The sequence below is a fragment of the Erinaceus europaeus genome, chromosome 13, assembly GCF_950295315.1.
Source record: "Erinaceus europaeus chromosome 13, mEriEur2.1, whole genome shotgun sequence".
In the NCBI taxonomy this organism is placed as follows: domain Eukaryota; kingdom Metazoa; phylum Chordata; class Mammalia; order Eulipotyphla; family Erinaceidae; genus Erinaceus; species Erinaceus europaeus.
The window spans coordinates 21,083,389-21,100,940 of record NC_080174.1 but is presented as its reverse complement, the minus strand read 5'-3'; the positions used below and the strand labels follow the sequence as shown (position 1 = coordinate 21,100,940).

The 17,552-nt window shown below is 37.9% G+C and overlaps 1 protein-coding gene across 1 annotated transcript in view; it reads right to left on the bottom strand.

The window, feature by feature from the left end:
* Positions 1 to 293: 293 nt before the first annotated feature.
* MEI4 (meiotic double-stranded break formation protein 4) overlaps positions 294 to 17,552 on the bottom strand; it is a 250,338-nt gene continuing 233,079 nt past the window's right edge. The window contains exon 5 of the mRNA XM_060205419.1: positions 294 to 686. Coding sequence (XP_060061402.1) covers positions 618 to 686 — 69 coding nt within the window. The 3' untranslated portion in view covers positions 294 to 617. The remainder of the gene's footprint in view (positions 687 to 17,552) is intronic.

Genomic DNA, 17,552 nt, shown 5'->3' with positions numbered 1-17,552 from the left:
GAAGTATGGATTGACCTGTCTATGGCTATGTTCAGCAGGGAAGCAATTACAGTAGCAAGACCTTCCACCTTCTGCACCCCATAATGACCCTTAGTCCATACTCCCAGAGGAATAAAGAATAGGAAAGCTATCAGGGGATGGGATGGGACATGGAGTTCTGGTGGTGGGAATTGTGTGGAGTTGTACCCCTTTTATCCTATGGTTTTTGTCAATGTTCATTTTTATAAAATAATAATAATAATGAAAAAGAATTAAGGGTAATAGGAGGGGGAAATAGTATAAAAGTTAAGAAAAGAAACTCTCGGGAGTCGGGCTGTAGCGCAGCGGGTTAAGCGCAGGTGGCGCAAAGCACAAGGACCAGCATAAGGATCCCGGTTCGAACCCCAGCTTCCCACCTGCAGGGGAGTCACTTCACAGGCGGTGAAGCAGGTCTGCAGGTGTCTATCTTTCTCTTTTTCTCACTGTCTTCCCCTCCTCTCTCCATTTCTCTCTGTCCTATCCAACAACGACAACAACAATAATAACTATAACAATAAAACAACAAGGGCAACAAAAGGGAATAAATAAATAAAATAAATATTAAAAAAAAAGATCTTTAAAAAAAAGAAAAGAAACTCTCATACCTGAGACTCCAAAGTCTCAGGTTCAGTCTCTTGTACCACCATAAAACAGAGCTGAAATGAGTCCTGGTAAGAAATCAAATAAACAAAAATAAATAAAGTGGTATGCTTATGCCAAATAGAAATTTTTCTAATATCTATCAGATTCTCAAACATCTCTGCAGCTACATCTAAATGTGCATATGTTTTTAGATGCTATATTTGTAAGGCATCAAGGACATATGGAATAATTCATCATACATTCTTACCATTTTTCTGTGCAAAGAGAATTACATGTTTTAATTGTTTTTGAATTTTGTAATATTTTGCTTAAATAGTGGCTCTCATTCTTCTTGATTTTCTTAGCCAAAAGATCATCTTATACCTAATACTGACTGTTCTGATATTAAATTTCTCATGTCAGGGTCTGAATTACGGTTGTTAAATGAAGTTTGCAGCACAATTTTTAAATGCTTCTTGGCTCATTAATTATTTAGGATTAAAGTTGATGTTTACTGCTAATTTGCCAAGTACAGCAGAAAAGCATCTCACTAACAGTGAACAGAAAACATAAGGAATCAGAGGAATTGATTTCAATTCAACATGTTCTAATTTTTGTGCCAACTCAAGTACATCTGTGAAAGTGAATATTTTCTTCTCAAATTAAACTGATTTCAGAAGACATTTATCTTTTATCTTTTTTTATATATATATACTCAACTCCAGTCATGGGCCATTACTCCTTCCTCTTGACTTTTTATCAGTCCAAGAGTGTACAGTACCACCCAGAAATGAATAAGGCAGGAAGGATTATTCTTTCCATATAAGTACAGCACCTTAACTGGTTGAGCCACTGGCAGTCCCATTCGTTCCTACTTGAAAACACTGCCCACTTCCAGTTGCTGTAAACCATTCTCCCTTCCTGTTTCCCATTACTATTAAACTAGTAAAAGGTCCAAGAATTATCATTATGAAATCACTGTTTTTCTCAGACATATATATGAGCCAAAAGTCAAAACTCTGATGTTCTGGTTCATTGAAAACTTTGTACCACAAACTCCTGACTGGGAAGAAACAAAGGCACAATGACTTGCAGCATGTTATCAATCACCAGGACACACAAGGAGTAAACAGTTCATGATGTTCAACCCAAAAGTCATGAAGCCTAACACATAGCTCAGTAAATAATGAAATAACAGGCTATATATATAAATTCATTGAATATATATATTTCAATGGCCTTATTTGGTTGTCTCAGTAGATATCACCAAAGAAACAACCGCAGTGGTCTTGTCTGACCCACTCCACTTTATAGAGTTCCTAAAGATATTACTGCAGGGGGGTTCCCAGAAGATGGCAGATTGAGAAGCTGCTAGTGGCTTGAGCTCTGACCACATCTTCTGGAAACGGTAGGATTTTCTGCCTTTAGTAGGCCAGTCATTAAGGGGTCCTAGCAATGATACCAAGGAGGTGACTATAACTTAATTTGGGCTAAAAAAAAGTAGAAAAAAAGGGGAAATTTTTTTCTTTCTTTTACATTATTAAACACACCTCCTCCCCCTCCCCCCCCCAAAAAAAAAACCAGTCCCTGGGGACCAGCTCCTAGCAGGATCCCCTGCTGAGCCTCTTTCTTTACCAAGATTCCTGTCTCACCAGGGAGTATCATTCATTCTAAGTCTATACCCTTCTGAAACCTCTGGCCTTTTTTCTTTCTAAGTAGCCAACCCCCCCACCTCACCCCACATAGCTAATTAAATAATTAAAAATAAATAAATAAATAGACTCTTTCCTTTCACCGCTCTTTTATGACTGTTCTTTTTCTTATCTTTTTCTTTTTTCTCCCTTTCTTTTTTTTCTTTTTCTCATTCTTGTCATCCTTTCTTCCTTAATCCTACAACTTCCAAAGCCACAGCCCCCAGCCCTCACACCACCAAACAGTGTGCTTTTTTGAATTCACTGATTAATATTTGGGAATTATTTTGGGGAGTAATTCTGACTCCGAGTTGGACTCTGACTGTGAGTATCTCTGCTCAACTTCTCTTCCTCCTTTAGGAACCCCTAGAATATACAGTGGATAGTAGATTTGCATAACTGTCTATTTCAGCTATCCTTGTCTAGTCCTGAGGTGGTTTTTTTTTTCTCTTTCTTAACAATCAGCTGCCTCTGATCACGAGGTTTGAGGTAATCTGGGACAGGGATTTTTTTACCCTGCTCTATTTTATTATTAATATTATATAAAGGCATATATCTTCCCCCACTTTAGGTTGATCAGAATTAACTCTTAGGGTATCCTTCATTGCTAGGGTAGTGGGCATCTTATCTATTGTGGGAGGAACTTGTCTCATTATTCCTACCTCCTCTACAGACTCTCCCCTCCCTCCTCCTCCTAGCTAATTAAAAAATTAAATTAAATTTAAATTAAAGTAATCAAAAAAAACCTTTCATTTCACTGCTCTTTAATTACAGCTCTTTTTTTTTTCTCTTTTCTCTCTCTTGTCTCTTTTTTCTTTTTTTTATCTTGTCATACACTTCTTCCTTCTTCTTTGCCTTTCTGAATTTGTGAATTATTTTGGGGAAGAACTCAGACTCAGAGTGGACTCTCTATGTGTGTATCTCTGCTCTACTTCCCTTTCCCCTCTTGTTACCCCTAGAATATACAGTGAATAGTAGATTTACATAACTGTCTATTCTTGCTATCCCTACTTTCTTTTCTCTTTCTTCTTCACTGGGATTTGGTTACTATTTTTTCACGGACTGGAGGTATTGTTTGGCTAAATGGTAGTGATTAAACTGCTTCAATCCTTGATTCAGTTGCTATTGTAATTCCTGAGGTTGGTGAGTGCAATTGTCATAAAGGTATTTAGTACAGTGTTGCTTGTACTCAAGACACAACAACTGAGGAACAACAGAGCAAACAAAAAGAAACACATAAATCAAAAAATGGGTAGATCAAAAACAAATAGCACTGCTACTCCAATGAATGAAGACAAGAGCCCAGAAGAAACTACAAATCAGCCAGAAGGAACCATAGATAAGAAAAGTATGCAAGCAATAATAAACTTATTAATCACAGAAATGAAAACAACATTGGAGGAAAGGAATGGCAGTATTAGGGAAACAACAGTTGAGACCCCCAAGGAAAATACTGATTATCTTGAGGAAATTAGAGAACTGAAAGCTGAAATAGCTGTAATGAAGAAAGAAGCTGAGGCAAGGGAAAGCAGACTAACAGAAGCAGAAAACAGAATTAGTCAGACAGAGGATGAGCTACAAAAAACGAAGAAAGAGGTGAAAGAGCTTAAAAAGAGATTGAGAGACACTGAAAACAACAACAGAGACATATGGGATGATCTCAAAAGAAGTAACATTCACATAATTGGCCTGCCAGAGGAAGAAAGAGAGGAAGGGGAAGCAAACATTCTAGAGGAAATAATAGAAGAAAACTTCCCAGACCTGAATAACAGAAAGGACATCAAGATTCAAGAGGCCCAGAGAGTTCCAAACAGAATCAACCCAGACCTGAAGACACCAAGACACATCATAGTCACAATGAGAAGAAGTAAGGATAAAGAAAGGATCCTAAAGGCTGCAAGAGAGAAACAAAAAGTCACATACAGGGGAAAACCCATAAGATTATCTGCAGACTTCTCCACTCAAACTCTAAAAGCCAGAAGAGAATGGCAAGATATCTATCGAGCCCTGAATGAAAAAGGGTTTCAACCAAGGATAATATATACTGCTAGACTTTCATTCAGACTAGATGGAGAGATCAAAACCTTCTTAGACAAACAACAGTTAAAGGAGGCAACCATCACCAAACCGGTCCTGAAAGAGGTTCTAAAAGACCTCTTATAAACAAGAACATCACTATAATACTAGCAATATATCAGAGCAAACAAAAAAAATTTTTTTGAACAATGGCACTACAATACATTAAATTCATAATATCATTAAATGTCAATGGCTTAAACTCACCCATCAAAAGGCACAGAGTTGGGGGATGGATCAGAAAACATAATCCAACCATATGCTGCTTGCAAGAATCCCATCTGTCACAACAAGATAAACATAGACTTAAAGGGAAAGGATGGAAAACTATCATACAGGCTAATGGACCACAAAAAAGGGCAGGAACAGCCATTCTAATCTCAGATACAATAAATTTTAAATTAAATAAAGTAATAAAAGATAGTCAAGGACATAACATAATGATTAGAGGATCAATCAGCCAAGAAGACTTAACAATTATTAACATCTATGCACCCAATGAGAGACCATCTAAATACGTCAAGAACTTACTGAAAGAATTTCAAAAATACATCAATAGTAATACAATAATAGTGGTAATAGTGGGAGACTTCAATACCCCACTCTCACACTTAGACAGATCAACAAAGCAGAGAACCAACAAAGATACAAGAGAATTGATTGAAGAGATTGACAGACTAGACCTCTTGTACATTTTCAGAGTCCTTCACCCCCCAAAACTGGAATACACCTTTTTTTCAAATCTACATAACACATACTCAAGGATAGAACACATGTTAGCCCACAAATACAGCATCAATAAATTCAAGAACATCGATATCATCCCAAGTATCTTCTCAGACCTAAGTGGAGTAAAACTAACATTTAACAACAAACAGACAATTATTAAAAGTCACAGAATTTGGAAACAAAACAACAGACTCCTTAAGAACCACTGGGTCAGAGATTCACTCAAGCAGGAAATTCAAATGTTCCTGGAAACTAATGAAAATGAAGACACAATCTATCAAAATATTTGGGACACAGCTTAAAGCAGTATTGAGAGGGAAACTTATAGCCATACAATCACATATTAAACACCAAGAAGAAGCTCAAATAAACGACCTTACTGCACACTTCAAGGACTTAGAGGAAGAGGAACAAAGGAACCCGAAAGCAACCAGAACGACAGAAATCACTAAAGTTAGAGCAGAAATAAACAACATCGAAAATAAAAGAACCATACAAAAGATCAAAGAAGCCAAATGTTGGTTCTTTGAAAGATTAAACAAAATTGACAAACCCCTAGCCAGACTCACCAAACAAAAAAGAGAGAAGACTCAAATTAATAGAATTGTAAACAATGCAGGAGATATCACAACTGACACCACACCAATCCGGAGAAACCTGTGAAACTTCTATAAAGAACTATACGCCACCAAGCTAGAGAATCTAGAAGAAATGGAACAATTCCTAGAAGCATATGCCCTTCCAAAACTGAACCAAGAAGAACTAAATAATCTAAATGCACCAATCACAGACAAAGAAATTGAAACCGTTATTAAGAACCTCCTCAACAACAAAAGTCCTGGACCAGATGGCTTCACAAATGAATTCTACAAAACTTTCAGGAAACAGTTAATACCCATACTTCTTAAGCTTTTCCAAAAGATTGAAGAAAGAGGAATACTCCCTTCCACCTTCTATGAAGCCAACATCACCCTGATACCAAAAGCTGATAGGGACAGAACAAAAAAGGAAAACTACAGACCAATATCTCTGTTGAACATAGATGCCAAAATATTAAACAAGATCTTGGCCAACCGGATACAGCAACATATCAAAAAGATTGTTCATCACAACCAAGTGGGATTCATCCCAGGAATGCAAGGCTGGTTTAACATCCGTAAGTCAATCAATGTCATTCACCACATTAATAAAAGCAAAGCCAAAAACCACATGATTATCTCAATAGATGCAGAAAAAGCCTTTGACAAAATCCAACACCCATTCATGCTCAAAACTCTACAGAAAATGGGAATAGATGGGAAATTCCTCAAGATGGTGGAGTCTATATATAGCAAACCTACAGCCAACATCATACTCAATGGACAGAAGCTGAAAGCATTCCCCCTCAGATCAGGGACTAGACAGGGCTGCCCACTGTCACCGTTACTCTTCAACATAGTATTGGAAGTTCTTGCCATAGCAATCAGGCAAGAGAAAGAAATCAGGGAATACAGATTGGAAGGGAAGAAGTCAAGCTCTCACTATTAGCAGATGATATGATAGTATACATAGAAAAACTTAAAGAATCCAGCAGAAAACTACTGGAAGTTATTAGGCAATATAGCAAGGTATCAGGCTACAAAATCAATGTACAAAAATTGGTGGCATTTTTTTATGCAAACACTAAATCTGAAGAAGAAGACATCCTGAAAGCACTCCCCTTTACTGTTTCAGCAAAATCAATCAAATACCTAGGAATAAAGTTGACCAAAGGAGTGAAAGACTTATATACTGAAAACTATGAGTCACTACTCAAGGAAATAGAGACTGATATCAAGAAATGGAAAGATATCCCATGCTCATGGATTGGAGAATAAATATCATCAAAAAGAATATTCTCCCCAGAGCCATATACAAATTTAATGCAATACCCATCAAAGTTCCACCAACCTTCTTTAAGAGAATAGAACAAACAATACAATCATTTACCTGGAACCTGAAAACACCTAGAATTGCCAAAACCATCTTGAGGAAAAGAAACAGAAATGGAGGCATCACACTCCCAGACCTTAAACTATATTATAAAGCCATCATCATCAAAACAGCATTAACAGTACTGGAACAAAAATAGGCACACAGACCAGTGGAATAGAATTGAAAGCCCAGAAATAAATCTCCACACCTATGGACATCTAATCTTTGATAAGGGGGCCCAAAGGATGAAATGGAAAAAGGAGGCTCTCTTCAATAAATGGTGCTGGGAAAACTGTGTTGTAACATGCAGAAGAATGAAATTGAACCACTTTATCTCACCAGAAACAAAAATCAACTCCAAATGGATCAAAGACCTAGATGTCAGACCAGAAGCAATCAAATACTTAGAGGAAAACATTGGTAAACCACTTTCCCACCTATACCTCAAGGACATCTTTGATGAATCAAATCCAATTGCAAGGAAGAGTAAAGCAGAAACAAACCAATAGGACTACATCAAATTGAAAAGCTTCTGCACATCCAAAGAAACTATTAAACAAACAAACAGACCCCTCACAGAATGGGAGAAGATCTTCACATGCCATACATCAGACAAGAAACTAATCACCAAAATATATAAGGAGCTCAGCAAACTTAGCACCAAAAAGGCAAATGACAACATCCAAAAATGGTCATAGGATATGAACAAAACATTCACTACAGAGGAGATCCAAAAGGCTAACAAACATATGAAAAACTGCTCTAGGTCACTGATTGTCAGAGGAATGCAAATTAAGACAACACTAAGATACCACCTCACTCCTGTAAGAATGGCATACATCAAAAAGGACAGCAGCAACAAATGTTGGAGAGGATAGAGGATGTGGGGACAGAGGAACCCTTTTACATTGCTGGTGGGAATGTAAATTGGTCCAGCCTCTGTGGAGAGAAGTCTGGAAAACTCTCAGAAGGCTACACATGGACCTTCCATATGATCCAGTAATTCCTCTCCTGGGCTTATACCCCAAGGACTCCATAACACCCAACCAAAAAGAGGTGTGTACTCCTATGTTCATAGCAGCACAATTCATAATAGCTAAAACCTGGAAGCAACCCAGGTGCCCAACAACAGATGAGTGGCTGAGAAAGCTGTGGTATATATACACAATGTAATACTATGCAGCCATCAAGAACAATGAATCCACCTTCTCTGACCCATCCTGGACTGAGCTAGAAGGAATTATTTTAAGTGAGCTAAGTCAGAAAGATAAAGATGAGTATGGGATGATCCCACTCATCAACAGAAGCTGACTAAGAAGATCTGAAAGGGAAACTAAAAGCAGGACTTGACCAAATTGTAAGTAGGGCACCAAAGTAAAAACCCTGTGTTGAGGGGTAGACATGCAGCTTCCTGGGCCAGTGGGGGTTGGGAGTGGGTGGGAGGGATGGGTCACAGTCTTTTGGTGGTGGGAATGGTGTTTATGTACACTCCTAGTAAAATGTAGTCATATAAATCACTAGTTAATTAATACAAAAGGGGGAAAATTAATTGTATGTCTCGAAGTTTTTCAAAACATAAACTGAATCTTTTCAATATATAGGCTGTGTAATTGATATGCAGACTCTCTCAATAGCCTAGACCAAGTAGATCAGAAGCAACCAATAGCACAGCTATATATAAGATACTGGGTACTGTACACCAAACCCTAACAAAAGGACTTTTCAAAGTTAACCCAATTACCAAATAATGTGATGATAACATTAACTATCGATTGTCTTTTTGAACCCTAAGACAGCAGGAACCTCACATCTCCACTATAGAGCCCCTACTTCCCCCAGTCCTGGAACCCTTGGATAAGGCCCACTTTCCTGTTTGCCTCTCCCAATCCATATCAAATAATATTGCATCTGCCGATCACAACCTAACCAACACAATGATTGCCACCTCAACATGCTTCACTTCAGACTGTGTCCAGAGACTTCACATGTGGAATGACAACCCTTCAGCTTCATTACTCGGGTGAGACCTTTCCTTTCATAGTATACTCTAATTCCATCCCTGGTGGTTCACTTTCTAACAAAGTCCCCAAACCTAGATATACACCAGTTTCTGTGAGAGAGAGCATATGTTCACACATATCTGTAAACTACTGCAAAATATATACCTGAAAGCAGAAGTACACTAGAGTTTGCAGTGAGTACCCTCCTAACACTTCCTTCCCCTATTCCAAACTTTTGGTCCATGATTGCTCAACAATTTGTTTGGCTTCGTATATTAACTCTCTTTTCAGTCACCAGGTTCCAGATGTCATCAGGATACCGGCCAGGCTTCCCTAGACTGAAGACCCCACCAATGTGTCCTGGAGCTCCGCTTCCCCAGAGACCCACCCTACTAGGGAAAGAGAAAGGCAGACTGGGAGTATGGACTGACCAGTCAATGCCCATGTTCAGCGGGGAAGCAATGACAGAAGCCAGACCTTCCACCTTCTGCAACCATCAATGACCCTGGGTCCATGCTCCCAGAGGGATAGAGAATGGGAAAGCTATAAGGGGAGGGGGTGGGATATGGAGATTGGGTGGTGGGAATTGTGTGGAGTTGTACCCCTCCTACCCTATGGTTTTGTTAATTAATCCTTTCTTAAATAAATAAGAAAAGAATTAAAAAGATATTACTGCAATCTCCCCAGACTTATATACAGGTGTAAGGTCTTCATTTCCAAGACCCAATCTTTGGATCAGTTGTCTTTTATCTGAGAACTGTTTCTGCATTACGGATCCTTTTTGGCTCAGCTTCTCAATATGATTCTTTAATAAGCTTACCTACGCTCCTTAGTTCTGTTTTTACTTATGCCATTTGGCCACTTTCTGAAAAATAAAGACTTCATGGCTTCACATTCATTCAATGTTGGAACAAAGTAAGATGCAACATTTTCACAAAATAAATTTGTGCTTATTACTAAATTTAACAAAGCTGTTTCTTTTTGTATTACTTGGAAGGAGAAACACATTCTCACCTGAGTTTATTTTAGCTACTTTGAAGAATCCTCAAATCAACTATATATTCATTTAAGTTCCACTTTCTTCTACCCTCCTTCCTTCTTTTCTTTCTTCCCTTTTTCCAGAAGTACCTATTAAATATTTATTGATAGTATATGCTAGGAATTTTCTGGATATTGACAATAAAAGATACATGAACTTGTATCTTTTAAATGGAAACTTGTTTCCATTTAAACCAGTACAATAAAAATACATAAATAATAAGGCCATTTACAGTAAGTGCCACTATTATCTCTCAGGAAGACCAGTCTCTAAATGTATCTTGCTCATTCCACTCTTGCTCCAACATAGTCTATTTTCCACATAGCTGCTAGGTCAATCTTGGAAGCAGATCGTTAGGTCATATAATGCTCATGTCCATTTTTTTTTTCTAATAGCCTCTCATCACACTTAAATTTTGTAGTAGGGAGTCGGACAGTAGCACAGCGGGTTAAGGGCATATGGGCAAAGTGCAAGGACCAGTTTAAGGATCCCAGTTCGAGTCCCTGGCTCCCCACCTACAGGGGAGTCACTTCACAAGCAGTGAAGCAGATTCCCCCCCCCCCCCGTCTTCCCCTCCTCTCTCCATTTCTCTCTGTCCTATACAACAATAACTACAACAACAATAATAACTACAACAATAAAACAACAAGGGCGCAAAAGGGAATAAATAAAGAACATAAAAAATTGTCCTTTGTCCTGGGCTCAGAATTATTGAAGAGCATGCCTTTTTTCTGTGGCCTATTAACTTCCTCCTTGTTGACTCCATTGGCTCATTCTGATTCTCAAGCCTGCAAACAGGTGTCTGGAATTGAGAGGATTTTCTTACAAGTTATATATGAGAGACTATATTTATATTGTTGCTCCAAACCAATTTTATTTATTGATCAAGTGAAAATTATAAGTATAAATTTGAGAAGGTTGTGTAGAGAGAATTTGAAGTTATAAAAAATGTTGACACTACCCTGGGGGAAAACAGTCTGGAGATTTCTCACAACTCTAGAAATTGATCTACTCTATGACCCAATAATTTCTCCCATGGAGACTTAGCCAAACAAAAGAAAACACACCTAGCCAAAGAAATCTATGTATCCCTATGTTCATAGCACACTTTGTAATAACTCAGACTTGGAGACAAAATAAGTGTCTGATGACAGATGAGTGGTTAAGAATGTTGTGATATATATATGCAATAGAATAATACTCATTTGTTAAAAAATATGAAGTCATCTCCTTGACCTCTTCTTGGATGGGGCTTCAAGGCATTATGTTAAATGAGCTAAGACAAAAATCAAAGGACAAATGCTAAATGATCTCAACACATCCTGGAGGTCTGCATGGTGGAAACATCAGATGACTGGAGACAGAGGGAAGCAAGAACAATAGCTTTTATGATCGTTTCAACAGGGTCAGCTAATTTTCATTTTCAGCAGTCTCTGAAATATGGAGGCTCTCTGTAGTTATCTGGTACCTGGCTCTCGGGTCAGAGATGCGGTTAGTGTGTCAGAGTTTGAGAGTGCTGTAAGAATTACATAGAAAGGAGGCTGCAGGTAGCACAGTGAGTTAAGCACAAGATGTGAAGTACAAGGACCTGTGTAAGCATCCAGGTTAGATCCCCCCAGCTCACCATCTGCAGGAAGTGAAGCAGGTCTGCAGGTGTCTTTCTCTTGCCTTCTCTGTCTTCCCCTTCTCTCTCGATTTCTCTCTGTCCTATCCAACAACAATGACAGCAATAATAATAATAACAACAATGATAGATAACAAGGGCAACAAAAGGGAAAAAATATCCTCCAGGAGCAGTGGCTTCATAGTGCAGGCACTGAGCCCCAGCAATAACCCTGGAGAAAAATAAAAAACAATTCCATAGAAGAAGACATGCTCTCAGATGAAAGGTTTACTAGGTTTGTGGCTTAATATTCCTGAGAGAGGTAGTCTCTTCCAGGTCAGCCCCAAAAGTCACAGAGACACACGGTCAAAGCAGGTCTTATCTCTAAAGAAGTCTCTGTCTCCTGGGAACAGTAACACAGCTTATAACTTCCCCAAGTATGAGTATGAACTACAATAAGCAAGTGAAAGAGATATTTTTAAACATTTTATTATATTAATTTATTTATTTATTGGATAGAGACAGCCAGCAATCAAGAGGGAATGGGGGTGACAGAGAGGGAGAAGGGTCCTTGCAGCACTGCTTTACCACTCACAGTTTTCCCCCTACAGGTAGGGGACCAGGGGCCTCAAACCCTGGTCCTTACACATAGTAACATGTGTATTCAGCGAGGTGTGCCACCACCCAGCCTGGGAAGAGGGATTTCAGATTATGTCTTGCAAATTGTCTGGTCACATACTTCTTCATTTGAAATTAGTCTTAATAAGGTCTTTGACCTAACAAGTTGTGTTTCCCATACTAAAGATTCATATACCTTTCCTTCCTCCCTCCTTCCTTCCTTCCTGCCTTCCTTCTTTCCTTCCTCTCTTTTCTTCTTGCAACATTGATTATCACTGGGACTCCGTGCCTGCATGACAAATCCACTGCTCATACCAATCATTTTTTCCTCCTCTCCTCCCCTCCCCTCCCCTCCCCACCCCTCCCCTCCCCTTTCCTTTCATAGTATTCTCTAATTCCATTCCAGGTGGTCCACTCCCCAATAAAGTCCACAATCCTAGATATAGACCAGATCCCCTGAGATAAAGCACATGTTCACATGTGTCCATAAACCAGGGAAAAATATACACCTGAAAACAGAAGTACACAAGAGTCTGCAGTGAGTACCCCCCCAACACTTCATCTGCACTATCCCAGCCTTTAAGTCCATGATTGTTCAACAATTTGTTCGGCTTTGTATGTTAACTCTCTTTTCAGCCACCAGGATGCAGATGCTAGCATGATGCCACCAGACTTCCCTGGACAGATAACCCCACCAATGTGTCCTGGAGCTCTGATCCCTCAGAATCCCACAGCCAAAATCATATTCAATGGTGAAAAACTGTAAGCATTTCCACACATATCAGGTATTAGACAGGTGCCTACTATCACCATTACTATTCAACATAGTGTTGGAAGTTCTTGCCCTAGCATTCAAGCAGGAGCAAGGAATTAAAGGCATACAGATTGGAAGAGAAGAAATCAAACTCTCCCTATTTGCAGATGACATGATAGTATACATAGATAAGCCTAGGAAATCCAGCAAGAAGCTTTAGGAAATCATCAAGCAATACAGTAAGGCGTCAGGCTGCAAAATTAACATTCAAATTCAGTGGCATTCTTCTATGCAAACACTACGTTAGAAGAAGAAAAATTGAGAAATCAGTTCTTTCTACTACTACTACTACAACAACAACAAACAATAAAATGTCTAGGAATAAACCTAACCAAAGAAGTGAAAGGCTTGTATACTAAAAAGTATGAGTCACTAATCAAGGAAATTGAAAAAAGGCACAAAGAAGTGGAAAGATAATTCCATGTTTATGGGTTGGAAGAATTATCATTATTAAAGTGAATATACTACCCAAGGCCATATACAAAGTTAATGCTATCCCCATCAAGAATTCAAACACATTTTGTAGGAGAATAGAACAAATTCTACAAATGTTTATCTGGAACCAGAAAAGACCTAGAATTGTCAAAAATAATCTTTAGAACAGAACTGGAGGGATCATACTCCCTGATCTCAAATTCTTTTATGGTGCCATTGTAATCAAACATGCTTGGTAATGGAACATGAATAGACACACTACCCAGTGGAATAGAACCAAGAACCCAGAAGAAAGCCCCTACACATTGGACATCTAATTTTTGACAAAGGTGCCCAGACTATTAAAAGGGGAAAGTAGAGTCTCTTCAACAAATGGTGTTGGAAAAATGGGTTGAAACATGCAGAGGAATGAATGTGAATCACAAAACACAAAAGTAAATTCTAAATGGATCAGGGACTTAGATGTTAGAGCAGAACCTATCAGATACTCAGAGGAAAATATTGGCAGAACTCTTTTCCATATAAATATTAAAGACATCTTCAATGAAATGAATCCAGTTACAAAGTAGACTAAGGCAAATATACACCTATCGGACTTCATCAAATTAAAAAGCTTCTGCACAGCAAAAGAAACCAATACCCAAACCAAGAGATCCCTCACAGAATGGGAGAAGATTGTCACATGCCATGCATCAAACAAGAGGCTAATAACCAAAATATATAAAGAGCTTACCAGCCTCAACCACAAGAAAACAAATGACGCCATCCAAAAATGGGGAGAAGACATAGACAGAATATTCACCACAGAAGAGATCCAAAAGACCAAGAAACAAATTAAAAAATGCTCCAAGTTTTTGACTGTCAGAGAAATGCAAATAAAGACAACCATTAGATACCACTCCCCTCCCCTCCCCTCTCCTTTCCTCTTTCTTTCTTTCTTTCTTTCTTTCTTTCTTTCTTTCTTTCTTTCTTTCTTTCTCTTTCTTTTTTTTCTTTCTCTTTCTTTCTTCCTGCCGCATCCCTTCTCTCTCTTTCTTTTTTCTTTTTCATTTACTTTCTTTCTTCCTTTTATTGAAAAAAAAAACAGAGAGATTGAGAGATGAGGGGAAGAGAAAACAACAGAAAGAGATACCCTGTAGACCTGCTTCAGCACTTGTGAAACTTCTCCCATTCAGGTATGGGCCTGGGGTTCAAACCTGGTTCCATGACACAAAGTAGAGTGTGTACATTCAGCCCGGTGCACTACTGCCTGACCCCTCCCCCGAGTAATGTCTGATTTGTGTATTTATTCATAAAGCATATGTGTCTTCTAAAAACATATGGAAAAAATTCATTATAGCTCATACTCTTAACTACACTACAGTGTTATTTAAAGATAGGCCAGAAAAAGAAAAAAACCACACTGCAAATTGCTTTTAATTTTTTTTTCTCTTTGCTGTTTGCTACAATGCTATTTATTTATTTATTTATTTATTTATTTGTTTATTTTTCTCAGCAATACCCAGGCAGCTTTAAGAGGAAATTTATTAAGTTCCCTAGATTTGCATTTGTATAGCATTTTCTTAATTCTTCCATCTGGCATGGAAGGAAATTTTGTGATAGCTCCCACGCACCCTTCAAAGAAAACGCTGTGATGGAAGGGATGAGAGACCTGTGAAGAATTTGGATTTGCTTTAAAAAAATCACCTGTGGGACTTGCCAAATTGCTACTATCTATCCCAAACATGGTGCTCATTAAGAAACCCCATTGGATCATGATTAATTGATTGGAGACCAAATATCCTGGAAGATAAATTACTGTTTGAGTGGGTTTTTAAAATTCCTCTCCTATAACCCAATGAGATTATACTCAAATATATTTGTGCCTGACATGCTTGATATATGAAAATTTATCAGTTCTATTTTCTATCCCAGTACTTAAATTGTTACTGAAAAAAAAAAGGTAATGTGGCTGGAAATTTAAATGACAACATTTAAGCTAGCAAGGTATCAGTCATGTTAAGTACTAAGAATACTTTTAGTCCAGATGCTACCATGATATCAACTGGACTTGCCTGGGCAGATGACCCCACCATTGTGTCCTGAAACCCCACTTCCCCAGAGCTCTGCCCCACTAGGGAAAGAGAGAGATAGGCTGGAAGTATGGATCAACCTGCCAACACCCATTTTCAGCGGGGTAGCAATTACAGAAGCCAGACCTTCCACCTTCTGCATCCCATAGTGACCTGGGTCCATACTCCCAGAGGGATAAAGAATAAGAAAGCTATCAGGGGAGGGGATGGGATATGGAGCTCTGGTGGTGGGAATTATGTGGAGTTGTAGCCCTCTTATCCTATGGTCTTGTCAGTGTTTCCTTTTTATAAATTAAAAAGATTAAAAAATAATACTTTTACTGATTTTTTATTTTAATTTAAGTTGTAATATCTGTATAACTTGGGGAAATGCTTACCAGATGCAGGTTTAGAACATTCAAATAGACCACATTGTAGATACTTTGAATGTCAAATAGAATTTATTTTAGTTTGAAGGGGAAAAATCAAATTATTGGAATTTTCTGTTTTCTTCTCAAGCTCCCAATATAGGGGGCATGTTGTAGATTCTGCAAGTACCCGAAACCAGAAAGGTATCAGGATTCTTTGCAACAAAAGATACAAAAATATAAGCCAATCCACCCCTAGTTTCTGAACAGTTAAAAAAATTGAAATGGATTCTGTGGATGTAAGTAGAGTGAATGAAACAAGATAAAGAACAGATGGGCATATAATATGATGTAACAACAGAACCATAGTGTAATTTAAAAAATCTATGAAGCAAAAAAAAAAAGTCACACAGGGACTCAGGTTGATGAAAAATAATCAAAACAACCTGTGTATGATAATAGTGTGAATTCTTGTTCAAAGGGCTACCTTTATTTATTTATTTATTTATTTATTTATTTATTTTTATAGGTGCAAAACCACTGTTCCTGGTGGAAATTTTTTTTCTTTTTTTCCGTTTTTTAAAAAAAATTTAAAAAATATTTGACAAGACAGATAGGAATTGGTCTTGTCAATATTTCCATTTTTATAAATAAAAGATTTACAATGTACTAGATATGAATAGTATAAAAGGTATACCCAGAAAAATGGTTGGGGACTCTGTTAGTCATTATAGGTTAGGCTGCCACAACAGAATTTTAGGAAATTCGAGCACCCTGTTTGATTTCTTTATGTAATTATGTAGTTAATATTGCATTATTAAAAGGACATATTATCAGCTTATTCACTCAGATTGACTGAAATCTTTTATCTCTATGAAGTCTTCTCTGTAAGTGGCATCATCATTTGCCATAGCAGGGCATATGGTAGACATACTATCAAAAAAAAAAAAGTCGACTCTATGTGTATACCTCTGCTCTACTTCCCTTTCCCCTCTTGTTACCCCTAGAATATACAGTGGATAGTAGATTTGCATAATTGTCTATTCTTACTATCCCTACTTTCTTTTCTCTTTCTTCTTCACTGGGATATGGTTACTATTTTTTCACGGACTGGAAAAATTGTTTGGCTAACTGGTAGTGATTAAACTACTTCAATACTTGATTCAGTTGCTACTGTAATTCCTGAGGTTGGTGAGTGCAATTGTCATAAAGGTATTTAGTACAGTGTTGCTTGTACTCAAGACAGAACAGCTGAGGAACAACAGAGCAAACAAAAAGAAACACATAAATCAAAAAATGGGTTGATCAAAAACAAATAAAACTGCTACTCCAATGAATGAAGACAAGAGCCCAGAAGAAACTACAAATCAGCCAGAAGGAACCATAGATAAGAAAAGTATGCAAGCAATAATAAACTTATTAATCACAGAAATGAAAACAACATTGGAGGAAAGGAATGGCAGTATTAGGGAAACAACAGTTGAGACCCCCAAGGAAAATACTGATTATCTTGAGGAAATTAGAGAACTGAAAGCTGAAATAGCTGTAATGAAGAAAGAAGCTGAGGCAAGGGAA